Source organism: Humulus lupulus, chromosome 4 (genome assembly GCF_963169125.1).
Source record: "Humulus lupulus chromosome 4, drHumLupu1.1, whole genome shotgun sequence".
Lineage (NCBI taxonomy): Eukaryota > Viridiplantae > Streptophyta > Magnoliopsida > Rosales > Cannabaceae > Humulus > Humulus lupulus.
The window spans coordinates 98,017,848-98,034,686 of NC_084796.1; the positions used below are offsets into that span (position 1 = coordinate 98,017,848).

General features: G+C 36.5%; 1 protein-coding gene and 1 pseudogene across 1 annotated transcript; one reads left to right on the forward strand and one right to left on the reverse strand.

Moving 5' to 3' along the window:
• Positions 1 to 2,113: 2,113 nt before the first annotated feature.
• On the reverse strand, positions 2,114 to 2,180 carry LOC133833242 (small nucleolar RNA R71; annotated as a pseudogene).
• A 12,830-nt stretch (positions 2,181 to 15,010) lies between these two features.
• LOC133829087 (protein CHROMATIN REMODELING 5-like) lies at positions 15,011 to 16,263 on the forward strand. The gene is made up of 4 exons (XM_062259019.1): positions 15,011 to 15,257; positions 15,361 to 15,470; positions 15,583 to 15,669; positions 15,901 to 16,263. Exons 1-3 carry the CDS (start codon positions 15,015 to 15,017, stop codon positions 15,599 to 15,601), a joined length of 372 nt encoding a protein of 123 aa, XP_062115003.1. The 5' UTR covers positions 15,011 to 15,014; the 3' UTR covers positions 15,602 to 15,669; positions 15,901 to 16,263.
• The last annotated feature ends 576 nt before the right edge of the window (positions 16,264 to 16,839 follow it).

The window sequence follows — 16,839 nt, forward strand, 5'->3', positions numbered from 1 at the left end:
CTATAATTCTAATAGAATTCAACTTGAAGACCAAGTATAAGAGCTTACCCCTGAATTGTACTCGACGGTGAGTTAATTTCGTAAGTCCTTAAGCTTCTAATCCACCAGTTCTTCAACCTAAATCCTCAAGGTTCTCCAAAATTCTTCCACACCAAAGAGAGAGTGTGAGAGTCTTCCTTTTGTTCCTTCTAATCCCCTCCTAGAACCTCAGCAGCCAAAGCTTAAGCCTATCCCTTAGCCAAAAAGTCTAGAATACCCCTAAGCCTATCTAAATCCCCAAGTGCCACCAAGGGAAATTTCGTCATCTGCCAAATCCCGCTAATTCCTCGAGTGTTCCTATAATTCTCCGTTTAATCCCAACATGTCCAAATAATTTCTAAATTACTACACGTTACCCGGTAATTCCCGATCACATATAACATTCCCAAAATACCCCTAGGCTCCTCCCGTGCCAGGTATTTGACCCCGTTGTGACTTTCCAGCTAAATTGCTCCCTAGGACCGTCTCAGATCGTGCATCACAGATATATCACCCCTCACTCGTGGTATCAAGCACAATATACACAAATATTGCATTTATGCCATCCACGGGATAAAATTACAAATATGCCCCTAATAGCCAAATGGGGCCCACATGCATATTTAATTCACCTAAACATGCATTTCTAATCACATAATCATTAAATTCGTATAGTAACATAATTAAATCAATTATTGCCCTCCAGGCACGCTAATGAAGGCCCTAAGCCTTATAGCTAATTTGGGACGCTACACCTAGTCACAAGCAATAGTGGATAACTATCAAATTCTAATCCAATTAAATATTTTGGAAACAAATACTAGTCTCCGGGACCTCGAATTCTACCAAACTGGGTAGTAGAATTCGTCGCGAGCGCTTATGTTTGAATCCCCGAGCCTCCACGAGCCTAAAAACCTTATATTCCCTTAGCTTTCCATTTAGGACCGCGACCTGCCATCAGGACACGGGTCGCGACTTGCACCCCCTGGGTCATGACGTGCCTAGGCGAAATAGAGGCATCCTAACCTCTTTGAGCACATGGGCCGTGGTGCCTGAAGAACATGGCTACAGCCCGAGCCCCAAACCCAGAAAATCCACCTCTTTCCAATGTTTTTCCTCGAACCTAAACCCCAAATTTATACCCCAATCATCATCCAAACTCATATTTAAGTCCAAAATTCTTATCCTTATAACCTAAACATCATATCTAGCCTATAAACAATTCCCTTACACCCATCAAACACCCAACACCAATCACAACCCATAATTCATGCAAGCTCTAAGTTCTAACAACAATACAACAACATTAAGCAATTTAGAAGTTATATTCTTACCCGAATTGATAGCCTAATCTCCTCAGATACTCTTGTCTGACCCTAGCTTAAACCAACCCAAATCCTTCAGCTTTCTCCTTCATGTTTCCTTAGCTTCAAGCTTAAGAGAGGGAATAAGAGTGAACGTGAGTGAGAGGGTGAGAATGCTGAGAGGTTTCTGTGGTTTCCTAGTAATTCTGGTAAAATCTTAAAGTGTCTAAGGATATACTTAACCCCAAAAGACAGAAATACCCCTCTAAAAACTCAACCTCCTTTAATTGTTCCAAGGGAAAAATGATATTTTTCCCCAATTCCCGCTATTTCCTCAAGTCATCCTATAAATTCCCAATTAATCCTGTCTTGGCCAACTAATTATCTAATACCTACATGTTACTTAATAAACCCCAAAATATATTCTAAGTTCCCAAAATACTCCTAAGCTCACCCTAAGCCGGGTATTATTCCTCGCTATGACTATTCCGCTCACTAGGATCACCTTGAGCCGTATACTGCAAATATATCCATATAATAATGTGGTCACAACCATTTAACACATATAATCGCATTTATGCCCTGACGGGCCAAAATTACAGATATGCCCTTATAAAAAATAAATGGCCCACATGCATATCTAATACTCATAAACATGCATATAATATATTCACATCATCACATATATATCATGCATGCCACATAGTCACGCATTTAATCAATTAATTATCCAATTATGCCCTCCCAACACGCTAATCAAGACACTAAACCCTATTAGCATTTTTGGGTGGTTACACATTATATCAAAGCTTGGGAGCAGTTCAAGGATTTATTAAATCAATGTCCTCACCATGGTTACGAGAGTTGGCACATCATCCGCTACTTCTATGAAGCACTCATCATTCAAGAACATCAAGTTGCGGAGATGATGTGAAATAAGGAATTTCTTCAAAAATGAAATTTCGTATTTTGATGTTTAGTAAATGATTAAACTAAACAACTTAATAGATTGCAGAATAGTGATTAAGTTGTTTTCATACAATCAAAATATGATCTAATGACTAAGCTAGTTGTCTGAACAAATTATTATAGAAATTAAAAACGAGAATTAAAAATTCAACACCAGAGATTTCTTACGTGGTTCGGAAAACCTAGTACATGGGGTCACGACCAGAGATGAGACTGATTAGTAAGGTATAACAAAGTACAAAATCACAATTCACTTATACATAGATAGATTCCCTCTATACTTATTGTTGGGTTTTATGCCCTTATATACATTTCTTATGTAATTCCTTCATTATCAATAAAGTAGTAGAAATCATTTTGTTCAATCAAATTGCATTGTTTACATGTTTTATTACATGATTAATTATTATTAATAAAATGTTTATAAAATCTTGAACATATATATTTTTACAATTATAGTGACTCAGTCACAGTGGATTATAATTGTAATTATATGTTCAAAAGCAATTTGACCTAAGATTAAATTAGTACACTGGATTTTTACTGATTGGGTAATCTACGATAAGATCTACTTACACATCTGGTGTGATGTCATATCAAGGACATTGACCAAATACATAAGATCAGATGTATTTCGTTACATTGGACTGGGCCAATATTGATTATTGACAAGATAAGTAAGTATCATTATTTTCTAATCTAATCATATCACAACGTTGACCATAGGTCAATTCAATCTTAATTCTGAGTGATTAATATTTGTTAGAGAATATATTTTTATACTCAATGGAAATATGGAAAAACCCAAAACACAATTCTATGCAAAAAATACAATTGACAAGATAATATTGATTAAAGAAATATTACAACTCAATTGCTCAAAATACAAGTAAATAGAAATATGTAGAAAAAGAAGATTACAAATTCAAAACAATAATAATACAAGTAAATAAGATCAACAAGATCAAAAGAATGAAAAGAACAATAAAAAGAACACAAACTCTCAGACAACCAAAGTGTAGAGTAGTGGGGATCACCAACTTGAATAAGGTTCAAGACCTTTGTCCAAAAGCTTATTTCCCTTATTCTCTAAGCACTAAGGGATCTCTCTAGGAAATAGCTCTCTGAAATTATCAAGCCTCTATGGTGTATTTTCCAGCCAGGTGCTTTGTGGATGGAAAATGGTGTGTCTTACAAGTGAGCATTAGGCTCCTATTTATAGAGTTTTGAGACACCCTTTGAATTTCAAATTCCACCAACACCCATGGCTGTTACCAATGATTAATTGGATGTTTATGGAATTAAAATAGAGATTTGGGAGTTACTTGGCTGTTGGAAACACTCAAAATTGGATAAAACCAAACTTTGGAAAATGATGTCAGCCGCTCAGGCCGCGGCCCACGATGTTTTTGCCTCTTGGGATGCGGCCTGAAAAACTCAAGCTGCGGCCCAAGACATTTTTTCAGCAACCAATTTTCCAAATTTGCCAAAACGTTCCAAATTCATTCCCACTTGATTTTGTAACTTCCATACACATTATGGGAGTGAAAATTACATCTCTAACAGCCATATCTCTTATGGATTTGAGAAGTTCAAATCAAAATGTGTAATATCAAATCTACACATTATTGGGTAATATTTGGAAGTTGCAAATTTGTGATTGAATTTGTAACACCAAATATGTTACATATTTGGATATTTCACATATATCTAAATAATGTAACTCTCTATTATATGTTACAATATGTGACACTCTTTGTCACATTTATTTAATCTAAAACATTATATTATAAAATGATATAATATTACATTATATTATAAATAATATAACATTCCCATACTAGATTAAATAGTTTATCTATTGTATCACTTATTTAATTTATCAAACATTATATAAAATATAATATTCCCCCACTTGATTAAATAATCACTCTCTATAGAAACCTTTGCATTGGTGCATAAAGTAAAATGTCTTTTGACTTGAATTTTACCTTAGTGTAATTATCACAAAGTTTGTTGAAATTTTTGTTGCCGAAGCATTGAACCACTATCCCTTGATAACAAACCGGTGATAACACACACACACCTTTGCTATGTTCATTTGAGACCTCAATGTCTCACTTTTTCACCGTTAATGGCCATGTGCACATTCCATTCGTAGACTTTTCTTGAGAATGGCTCCCGATTCTCACGAGGGGCGGAACCACCCCTAGGTCTATATAGGTAGAACTCTTATAGCATTTTGTTACCCTAAAATACTTGTCTTTTCAAGACTAAGTTCTATTAAAAAACCATTCGGTTTTAACCCTCATTTTGGTAACATACTAGTACTCATATCTCAGATGGGACAAAATTTGAGTACTACTACTACTATTCACTTGATTGACTTGTTATTACCTATTGAACCTAATACTAGTTTGGTTACTAGTATTAAGATATGTTACCATCAACTGTGAATCTCTTTAGGGAGTCTAAGTCCCATCCCTTGAGATGTAGAAATGATTCCATTTGAATCATTTTTCTCATGTACGCATACTTAGACACTCTTCATTATTTTATTCAAACTTTGTTGCTAGCCATAGTTTGATTAAATATTTACCCCTTTAAACTAGTGATTTGACCATATTCAACAACCCCACTATTTTATAGTTCAATATCAAAGATAAACATTTGAATATTAATTCTAGAAACCTCTTTGTTTCTATAATTTATGTTTTAAATTGATTCCTACAAACAATAACTTTAGACACCAAGCATGTCTAGATTTGTTCATTCTATACACATATAGCCAATGTGATTTAGAATGTGGAATTCCAAATCACTTATTTGATAGGATGACCAAATTAATTAATTATTATCAACAAAATAAATTGATTAACTTTGGACTATCACCCCCACATTTCTCAATGTAATGCCCCAAAATCCATAATGCAGTTTATTGTTGGATTAGTTGGCCGGAAGGGCCATAATTGATTTATTATGCCAATAAACTATTATATGCATGTTTATGTGAATTATATTATAAAATGATGTTAAATGCATGCATGTGGGTCCACATTTCATCACAGGGGTATTTTGGTAATTTGGCCTGTTGAGGGCGTAATTGTATATTTGTATGCATGTTGTTGATCTATTGTTGAGGCCACATTATAATGTGGATTTGTTCGAGCCATTCGGCATGAAACGATCTTTGAGTGTAAGTTAGCGGTTTAGTCATAACGGGATTAAGTTTGGGGCTCGGGGTGAGTCTTGGGATAATTTTGGTGCTTAGAGCGTTGCTGGGAGTTAAAGGGTAACAGGATATGAATAACTAGTATTTGAGAATATCGAGAATAACGAAAATTGGTGTTAATTATGATTAACGAAATAGGCGAGAAAGGACAGTTTTACCCTTGGGAGCCTATAGAAAACCTTAATTGACCTAGGGGCAAAAAGGTCTTTTCACCTTAATTCATATAAAAGCCACGGAAGGCTGTAGAAGTTGGCTAAAATAGAGTACCAAAAACATCTCTCTCATACCTCTTTTTTTCCCTTTTTTCTTTTGAATTTTTGAGGTGTTCTTGAGGATTCAAGCTAGGGAAGTGGATCTTGAGGGCTTAGGATTGTGTTCCACCATTGAAGAGGATCCTAATCTGAGCTTGAGGTGAGTTTCTAGCCATTAAAACTCTAGCTTTGCTCTACTTTTGGTTTGGCATTCAGCTTGGTTTTCTAAGTTGGTTGAGGGGAATTGATGGGAGTTTTTGGCTAGGGTTACTTGGGTTGTGATGCCTAGGACATGTGTAGATGGTTTTTGGTTTCAATTAGGACTTAAAATGAGGTTTGGAAGCTTTTGGTTCAGGTTGGAAATGGTGAAGTTGAAGGGGAAAGATTCAGGGGCATTTCTAGCTGTGTGTAGCGCTGTAGTGCCCACTAGTGGGCGCTACATCGCTATTCAGGGAAGGAATTTTGCTGACTTGAGCGCTGGGGTGCTAGTGGGGTAGCGCTACAACGCTACCCTGCTCCTTCAAATTTTGGTTTTGGGCATTTTTAAGGGTTTTTGGCTCGGCGTTTAAAACCTTAAGGCTCGGGATCGAATCTACTCACCGTTTTGGTACAATTCGGGGTCTCAGGAATGAGGTTTAGGTCAAGACCTTATTATTGTTGATTTTCATTTATGGAGATTATAATTGGTTATGACTAGGTAATTGTTAAGGAATCAAAAGGTTGTTCTCAAGGGTCGTTCTTTTACTATTTCTCGCTCGAACCAAAGGTAAGAAAACTGCACCCCATATGTGACATGCATGGTTATTATTGAGGCATGTTGAGTGTTTAAATGTGGACATTGATTGCATATCAAATGCTTAGAAAATCTTGCTTACTTGTGAATGGCACTGACTTACTAGTCAGAATCGGCAATGGTGTCGGAACTAGCTGTGAAGCTGTGACTTACTAGTTAAGTTCGACAGTAGTTTTAAACACTGGTCGTATGTCACCGATCTAAGAGTCAGGAGCGGCATAAGCGTCAGGAACGCAGAGCTGATGAAAGATTAGATCTAATCAACATCTGCATTGAATGACTCGTAATGAGCATTAATGCCGGACCGACCCTAAGTTCGATGAAAACTAAAAGCGCTTGCCTAGTTCCATGACTAGGTACTCAGAACCAGGGCCAGAAGGCCCAGGTGACCCTATCAGCACATGGCTAAGGGTACGGAACCCACATTAGTGAATCCATGGTCACTGTCTTGGTTTACATTGGTGACTCGCTCATCAGTCACTTATCATGTTTAAGCTAGTGACTCGATCATTCACTTATAAAGGGTGCAGAACCCATGTTAGTGACTTATACATCTGTCACTCATCAGTTTAGGACTATAAGTCTTGGATGATTATCATGATCATCATTTGATATTATATACATGCAGTATTGAGTTTTCTTGCTGGGCTTTGGCTCATGGGTGCTATGTGGTGTAGGTAAAGGGAACGAAAATCTCACCAAGCCTTGAGTGGAGAGCTTAGGTGGCGATGTGTACATCTTAGGTGGCGATGTGTACATATGCGGCCGCTTGACCACCACGGCCAAGGAGTTTCTCAGAGGAACTAGGGGTTAACCCTATTTTTGCCACTTAGGTCGACGGGTTGTAACTTTTTCTCTGTAATGACCATTTTGGATTATAAATAACTTGTAAACGCTTTTATGGGCCCATGAACAGTTTTATGTTTTAAATAAAATATATCCTTTCCTTTTGATTGGTTTTTTTACCTGAACTTATTAATAACACTTAGATGCACGTTTATAACCAAAGAACTCGATTAGCGAGTTAAGCACGGTTCAAAGATCATGGTAATGGTCTTGGAGTAACGAGGGCGTTACAACTTGGTATCAGAGCGTGCCAAGGTTTAGGGTTCCTGTAGACTGGCTGGGCATGTACACTCATCACTAAAGTCAAGCTCGACTCATGGTTTGGTAACTATTTATGTGCTTATATGTTTAACTGTTTAAATATATTATAAATGCTATACCTGTATACATGAGATATCTTGATAAGGTTGTGCCTTGAATACATCATCATCAGCAAGAACGTGCTTATTAGTACTGATATTGCTAGAGCATACTTTTTAGTATTGTTCATTGTGAACTATTATTTGATACATGTTAACTGCTAAATGCTAGGATCTTGTATCTATCTGTATACTTGTATAATTGTGGAATATGATAATTATCTGCTTGTTCTTGGATCGTGAGGCGGCAAAAGGTTTAGTTATCACTGCCTGACTGGTCGTATTGACTATTGCAGCACAGTATAAGTTGATAAGAATGATTCCAAGATAGACAGATTCATCAGTTGGCCAGGGTGATCAAGGAGAGAATAATAATCAGGGTCAAGAGAATGACCATGGTCAGATTCCACAGCCAGCTCTTGAGAACTGGCAGTAGTTATTTAATGATCTGCAGGCTACAGTACTGAAGTAGGGAGAAGAACTCCGCCTCCTAAGACAACAACAGGTTCCTGCAGTAGCCAGTGTATCTGAGGCACCTCCTATATCAGTGCCAGTAGTTGAGTAGCTGCCAGGGGTTGGTAACAAATGGGAGCTTCTCTATGAAAGGTTCAAAAAGCAGCAACCTCCAGTTTTTGAAGGCAGTGCAGATCCTGCAAAGGCAGAGCAATGGATGAGCATGATTACCACCATCCTGGACTTCATGAGGGTGACTGGTAATGAGAGGGTGGCTTGTGCCACGTATATGTTTCGGGAGGATACCCGAATTTGGCGGGAAGTTATATCCCAGACCAGAAACATTAATGCCCTTTGTTGGGAAGAGTTTCAGACTCTGTTGAATGAGAAGTACTATAATGATGCCATCAAGGTGGCAAAAGCTGAAGAATTCCTCAGGTTACTTCAGGGTAGTTTATCAGTGAGTGAGTATGCCCTAAAGTTTGATCGATTGGCAAAGTTTGCCATGGAGTTCGTGCCCACTGACAGGACAAGAAGGGAGAGGTTTCTTTAGGGGCTACAACCTAGATTAGCCTGAGATGTTCGCATTACCACTGTGGCAGGGGTTACTACCTATGCACAAGTGGTCAAGAAGGCACTCACAGCTGAGAGTGCAGAGAACAAGATCTGGCGAGACAATGCAGCCAGAATAGAGTTCAGGAGAACAGGTTCTCCATTTATGGGTTTTGGTAGGGGTGGAGGCCCCAATGATTAGAAGAGGAAGGTTCCTGATACCTTCCCAGCTCCAGGTCCTGATAGGCGACCCCGTGGTATTTCAATGGGTCGTCAGAGTGGTAGTGATGCCTGGAAAACTTATCTTGAATGCCCTAGATGCAAGAAGTATCATTTCGGAGAGTGTAGGGCAAGGGCCTGCTTTATGTGTGGAGTAGTGGGCCATCTCAAGAAAGATTGCCCTAAGGCAAGAAAGGAAGAACCCAGGAAAGCGGATAGCTCAGCCCCAGCTTGTGTAACGACCCAAATTCGCTATTAAGGCTTAATGGCCTTGATTAGTGTGCCTGGAGGGCATAATGGGAATTAAGTGTGATTTTAATGAGTAAACTGCATGATTGTGATTTAAAGCATGTTATATGACTATTTGAATATTTGAGATGCATGACTATGTGTATTAGTATGCCTGTAGGCCCTGATTAGGTTAGAAGGGCATAATCATAATTTTGGCCATTATGGGCATAACTGTATTGATATATGTGATAATTGTTGAGGCCACATTATTATGTGGATATATCTGTGACTCGAGACGATCCTAGTGAGCAGATTAGAGAAAAGTCATGGCGGGGATTTATACCCGACTCGGGGTGAGTCTAGGGGTATAAATGAGAATTTAGTGAGTATATTGGAGTCTATCTTGACATCGAGGAATATTATTGGTGATTAATTAGGTATTGAGAATTAAGCGGTAAATATTAGAGACACTCGAGGAGTTAGCGAGAATTGGGGTGAAATGACTAAAATTCCCTAAGTGGATTAAAGGATTTAGAATTAATAGGGAGGGCATTAAGGTCATTTGGATTTTTAAAGATGGGTACCACTAAGGCTTTATGTTAGTGGAAGTTGTAGAAAATTATAGAAGTCTGAAAGAGAGAAAAGAAGGAAAAGAAAGGGAGGAACAAACAGAGCTGTTTTCTCTAGGGTCGGTTTGTGGTTCTCTCACCACTTTTCTTGGGTTTTCTTGGAGTAAAGCTCAGAGGGGAGCTAGGTTAGGCTGGGCATCAAGGATCCTAAGCTAGGCTTGAAGAACTGGCAGGGGTTTAGCAGGAACACACCATCACTTGAGGTAAGACTTTGTAGCTTCTTCAGTTTCTGGTTTTAGTTTTTGACCCATGGTGTATAAGCTGGACTTGGTGGGAATTTTAGGGAATTCAGGCCAAAGGTTGAGGAGGAGCAAGCTAAGGAGGTGTAGAGGTAGTCTTGAAATCGAAATCCCATTAAAGGTATGAATTCTAAGCTTCTAACTTTGATGTTTAACTAGTTTCTGCTGAGTTTTGATGTCTAGAAGTGGCTATGGTGAATTTTGAGATTAGGGATAAATGTGCTTGAGTTGTGGGTATTTGGGGTGCTTGGGATCAGTGGATTGTGTTAACAAGGTTGTTTTTGAGTTTGGTGAAGGGTTGGAGAAGTTTTGGTTGAGTTTGGTTCGAGGAAATCGCAGGAGGGAAAAATTGGAGGTTGCCTGTCTGTGACTAGCGCTACAGCACTAGCCTTTGGGCGCTGTAGCACTAGGCCATGCATGCTGAGGGAGTTTTGGTTCTGCTTGCAGCCCTGTAGCGCCCTCCAATTAGTGTTGTAGCGCTACCCTATTTTCAGAAAGGGATTTTAGGGTTATTTTCAAGGGTTTTTGACCAAGGGTTTGGGGTTTGATTCCACCACCTTGTTAGGTGGAACTAGGACTTCCTGGGGGCTCGGGATTGGTCTCGAGGCTAGGTTTTGGACTTGAGGTTTGGTGATGACTTTGACCTATGGTTGTGTTTAGGTGAGCGCTAGGGCTTGAGAGGGATCGTGCTCAAGGAGTCGAGTGATCAAAGCTAGCGAATCGAAAGGTAAGAAAACTACACCCGGTTATATGTTTGTAATGGGACTAAGTGCTCCCAATATTTGTATTATGTCAATGATGGTATTATGCCATGGGACATGTGATAGCGGCCTAAGGGTGCCGTACACAATATTTGTGCATAGGGCGCGGCTTGGCCACTGGTAGCCGAGGACAGCTCACTACACCAAACACCCATTACCATAACACATGATTATAATAGTATTTAAAAAGAGTTATGGTATATGTGAAAAATTTCGGGCAGCAAAGTAAAATAAAGTACCGCCAACCAAAATGACTAAGTTTTTTCTAGTTTCTCGTGTACCCATTTCCCATTTCTTCTTCTTCAATCTTTCTCTTCATGAAGGCTAGTAGCTCTCTCCGTCTATCTCTCTCGGTCATTCCCGTAGGCTAGTAGCTCTCTCGGTCTCTCCCTTGAGCCGCTGGATCACACCACGACTTGTACGAGGTGCGCTGCTCCTTCTCCCCCACGCGATTCCTGCTGCTCTATGTCCTCCATGCCGACATCTCTCCTGCTGGAAGCAAGAACCCAGGCAAGAGTACTCTGACCTCCGTTTGTCTATGTGAGGTATTTTATTAATTCAGATTTCAATTTAATATCAGATAATCAATGTGTATATATTTATGTATATTTTTTTTACATCGTATGAGAGTTATTCTGCTTGCTAGCTATACATATCATAGGGTCTCATTCAACACATTTTCAGTAGATGGATTTTTTGAGAAATACCTTTCGGATACTGAGAAAGAGCAGAGGGTTTTCTGTTCTTTAGTTTCATTTTATTTATTTTACTTTTTTTTTTTGCATATAGTACACGTGTGTGTTTATTCATTTTGTTATATTTATTCGTTGTCACAAGAAAGTAGCAATTATGAGAAATCAAAATGGTTGGATGCGTTTTCTCTATACTCTTTTCTCTATATAAATTAAATAATTCAAGGCTTGGTTGTATAAATAAATAAATCAGATTGAGCATGATAATAATTATATGGCATACCACATGTTCGATAAAAGTCCAAAGTAAAACACATATGTTAATCCCTGAAACTCATGAATTCTTCTTCTTCAGAATCTGAATTGCAATCACAGAGTAGTGTTCCTTCTTCCTGGTTTGCTTCTCATCTTTTATTTTCTCATATCTTAAATAATTTTAGTAATTTTTAATTTTTCTTCTGAGATTTTAATATATTTCCAAACACTAGATCATGTTTATGTATTCTCATGTTGATATTTAGATGATATAAATCTATACTAAAATTTCTTTGGTTGTGTTTCCACTTGATTATGATTTGGGTTTTGAATTTTTTTAATATATGTATAGACCGAATATATGCCCTTTCAGCTTGTTGACTTTGCATTTGATATAAACTGTGATATGGTGTTTTGTTCTTCCTTTGGATGCCGTGTTTGCTTTGGTTTTTTTTTTTTTTTTTTTTTGATATTTCAAACTTTTGCTTTGTATGTTAGATTTTACTATCAGCGATCGAATATGGCTATTGTCTTTTTAAACTTTAATTTTTATCTTTCTTTTGTTTTGTAGTTTCCAAAGACTCTGTAGATTGTAGTGACTTTGTTATCTGATTCAGTTTCTTTAATAGAGTATGAGTTCCCCTGTGTTTTATCTTTTGTTTTCTGGAAGAGTTCCTCTGTATTTGCCTGGGCTCATTTCAGCGTTAAATGGATATTGATTCAGTGTTAGCAAGTTCTTATTATATATATATATATAAAGTATGGATCCACCTGCTTTCACTTTAGTTCCAGATGTCTCATTACAATCATAACAACACACTCTCCTCTCAATCAGGTAACTTTAACACCTTTTTGTTGCTTCATTTTCACTATCTATGGGAGATATATATAAATATATATATATATATAACTTCAACACATTTGTCCATTTGTGTTGTATCTACACATTTGTCTTTTGTAGCAATCAACTACTTATATTAAAATTAAATAACGTGGGTGTTAGCTAGTTGTTATTATATTTAGTTATATATATATATATTAAATAATGTGATATCCGTATATGCTATAAAGAAATCAATAATGTGGGCGCTAGCTAGTTTTTATTGTTTTTATGATTTTTTATATTTAATTATATGTGTATTAAATAATGGGGGTGCCCTTATCCATTATAAAGGAATCAATAATGTAAGTGCCTGCTCTCTCTTTTTCCTCCAAACGTTCTAAGAAATGGGTGCATGCTGATGAATGATGATCTCTTTTTTTTTTTTTTTCATCTTCACAAGTCTAGCCATCTCTTCTTTAGCAGGGATCAAGATTTTGATTTATCTAGACACTGGTTTTCGTGTGTTCAAATTTCCTGAATTATCTGTTTATCTACCATGCATGTTTTCCTTGTGAATAATATCTAGATATTTTTCGTGGTGCAGCATATATTATATTTACATCTAAACTATGATTAATTATTAATGCTAGATATACGACAGTTTCCACACTTGATGCATTTTATATGTGCAATACTTGTTTCAAGTCAAATACCATGCCTGTTTTTAATTATGAATGTTGGCATTGTTTCAAATTTTATATGTAATGCCCTTCCAATGTCAGATATACATTACCATCTATTCAGTATTGAATTTTGTGTAAGAGTCAACTGGTGTTGATTGTTTTGATTTTCTTTACCTCTCATTTTCTCCATTTTTACTTCTGTTCTTATGGTTGAGATATCAGTGAACATAGGATACATTACCAGTTCCACAGGACAAGCTAGGTCCAGCTGTTATACGCATATCTTCTGGTGAGAAAAATGTTTCTACTTTAGCTTATTTTTCATTTCTGTCAAAATCCTATGTTATTAATAGCTGTTGTGATTCATTTTTGTTGTGATCGCTGATTCACATCATGTTCTTTTTCCTCTTTTATCTTTAAGACTTGCATTTTCCTCACAACCAGTTTGTGCAATCTTTTCACTAGCTTTAAGCATTGTTGCTATGTGAAAAGTTTGGAGTTTAAACTTTTAAATGAAAATTAGAAACCCTTGTGAGATGCAACCCTTACAAGAAGGAAATTATATGCATTGGTTCTGATGAATTTAGAAGCAACCGTTCGTTCTCCTGTTTCAGCAAAGCCAAGCAGCACCTAATTCTTTTACATGCTGAACTGATGATTTAACAAAACATACAGTCTTTATTATATTTGTTTATTTACTCGTTTTACACTCTTTATTATTGAATTTGTTATGGCAGGGAATTTAATGTACATATTTTATGGGTGTCTTTGTAACTTCTTATGTATAACATAATGCTTCCATGGAAATGCCAAATTAATATTGGTGGAAGAGATTTTTCTTTCTAGAGTTTTTTGTTTTAATAAATTAATATTCTTTAGCAATGCCAGTATTGTGATTCTAGTGTCCATGTTCTGTTAGTGTCTACTGGAAATTTGATATGTTATTACTCATAAGTTTACCATGGATAAAACTTCACCATTCCATATCAACATCATAGTGTGGTTCTAGTTTTCGTATTAAGCAATTGCTGAAACATTTGTGTAATTATTATTTTCAGGTTTCACTTTTAAATATTGTGGTTGAGTTGAAGAAGTGCTTCATTCGACATTCAATGGAGGAATCCAAAGTATATGGTTTTTTGTAGGCATCAAAGCAGTATAAGAATTTTTTTTCTATGCTCTTTTGTCAAAATTAACAAAACTTAACTTGTAGTTAACTTGTTATGTTAGAACAGTATCTGGAATTATGTTTCTTGATGCTATGACTTTGTCATGTATATGATTTATAAGTAAAATTGAGCATGAAGAAATGTTGTAAGTTTATTTATGGTACTAGAATTTGTGGAGTATGCTATTATTTTAGACCTTAGAAGTTGATGGAATCCTTGGGTTACTTTGTGAGAGTCGTGATTTATTTCTTTACTTATTTTGAAAAGGTGAGACTTGTTATTCTACGCTCTTTTAATTGTTATCTTCATTTTGATGACCATGTTAGTTTTCTTTCATACTGAAGAAAATTATAATGCCAATATATCCAGATAAATAAAAGGTATGTTGCTGATTTTCAGTGTTCCTGTATCTTTACTATTGTAGTATGGGAGTTATCTATCTAAGACTGTGATTATGTCTTCGCAGTATATTGTATTACTCAATGCCCAGATAAGTATTTGCTGATGGTTAAATTAATACTACTGATTTATTGCAGATGGTAAGAATGTTGGATATACTAGCAGAATATATGTCACATAGAGGGTTTCAATTTCAAAGGCTAGATGGCAGCACTAAGGCTGAACTGCGTCAGCAAGCAATGGGTCATTTTAATGCACCTGGTAGTGATGATTTCTGCTTCCTTCTTTCAACTCGGGCAGGTGGCCTAGGTATCAACCTTGCAACAGCAGATACAGTTATCATATTTGATTCGGACTGGAACCCTCAAAATGACCTACAGGTTTAATTTCTTTTGGGTATTTTATGTTATTTTTTATGGGTTTTTTCATTGCAGAATATAATCAGAGAAAATGGTTTTACTTAATTAATGCGTTCATTTTCAGGCAATGAGTAGAGCTCATAGAATCGGCCAACAAGAAGTTGTGAACATCTACAGATTTGTCACAAGCAAAAGTGTTGAGGAAGATATCTTGGAGCGAGCTAAGAAAAGATGGTTGATGATATTCTCTTCAAATTCTTGAGAAATTTGTTTGCTTTATAGAGTCTAATAATGCCTTTTGTTTTCTCTCACAAGTTTTACTTACATCTCTACATGTATCATTTAGGTTCTTGACCACCTGGTGATCCAGAAATTGAATGCAGAAGGCAGATTGGAGAAGAAAGAAGCAAAGAAGGGGAGTTATTTTGACAAGGTACGGGTCCTGTGGGGGTGTTTTGAAATAGTTTCCTGAATTAGTTGGATTATGTATAAATTTTTTTTTCTGTTAAAAAATGATAAAGTAGATTATCAGTGGGTGATTAGTTGTGGTTATCTTTCCCCTGGCCCTTCAAATCCTTTCCCAGGCCCCTAATTCTCTTTCTCTGTACATCAATATTTAATGCAATGTAGAGTTTCTATACTATTCAATTGCCTTCTTTGACAGGTGTGTTCTATAGAGCAGTCAGCTGAGAGTTGAAAGATCGCTGCGAGAAATTATTTAAAGGCTGTAAGAAGTTTATGTAAGTGTTTCAACATTACTCGCACACAAATTCCAATGAGAAAAGTTGATTTATTTATTTTTTTGGAATTCTTTAGAATGTTGAAAATGGTCTTGTTTTGGTGAAACAGAAAGTAGTGAGAGTGAAGTTTAGATTCTTTCCAGGAGTGCAAATAGGAATTGTGGAGAAAATGTACAGGCTTAAGTTTCAATAAACTTTAATGAGAATTGATTTCAACAACTCATATCGACTCCTAAAAAAGGTAGTTAAAACCGACTAGACTTCTAACAATATGGTCTTTTACTAACTAACATTACTCTTGATTTGACAACAGAATAGCAAAATTACCCCAGGTAGTTAAAACAAACTAGAATTCTAACAATGTGTTCTTTTACTAACATTACTCTTGATCTTACTTAAACACATTAAACTTTTGATGATTAAAGTCTTAAGAATTTCTTTTCTTTATGATTTATTTAGATCAGAGGAACAATGTATACTAATTTTTTTTTATTCAGCAGTACCTCAACAAGCCCTGTGATGGAAAAACTCAATGTTGGAAACAATGCCTTGGCCTGATGATTACTTTCCTTTTTTTTCCACGGTTCTTTAGTTTGTTTCTAGATTACTTTGTGCCTGATGATGAAAACTTTTATTTTTGTATTGATATGTGCATTGATTTCATTTTGAGCCTCCATCTTTTCTGCTCTCACCATCTTTGGTACTCACCATGATCCATTATTTTATTTTATTTATTTATTTATTACTATTTTCTCATGTTGGCTGTGGTGATGATGATCTGTGTTTGCTGTTGGTGGTGGTGAATGCCAAAGGTGATGGTTGAAGTGGTGGTGTTTAAACCTTGAAGATGTGATTGGTTCTTA

Excerpts from the sequence above, each read along its gene's own strand:
- LOC133829087 (XM_062259019.1), top strand. The coding sequence starts at position 15,015 with ATGGTAAGAATGTTGGATATACTAGCAGAATATATGTCACATAGAGGG. Across the intron at positions 15,258-15,360 it reads ACCCTCAAAATGACCTACAG|GCAATGAGTAGAGCTCATAG; the intron begins GTTTAATTTCTT and ends GTTCATTTTCAG.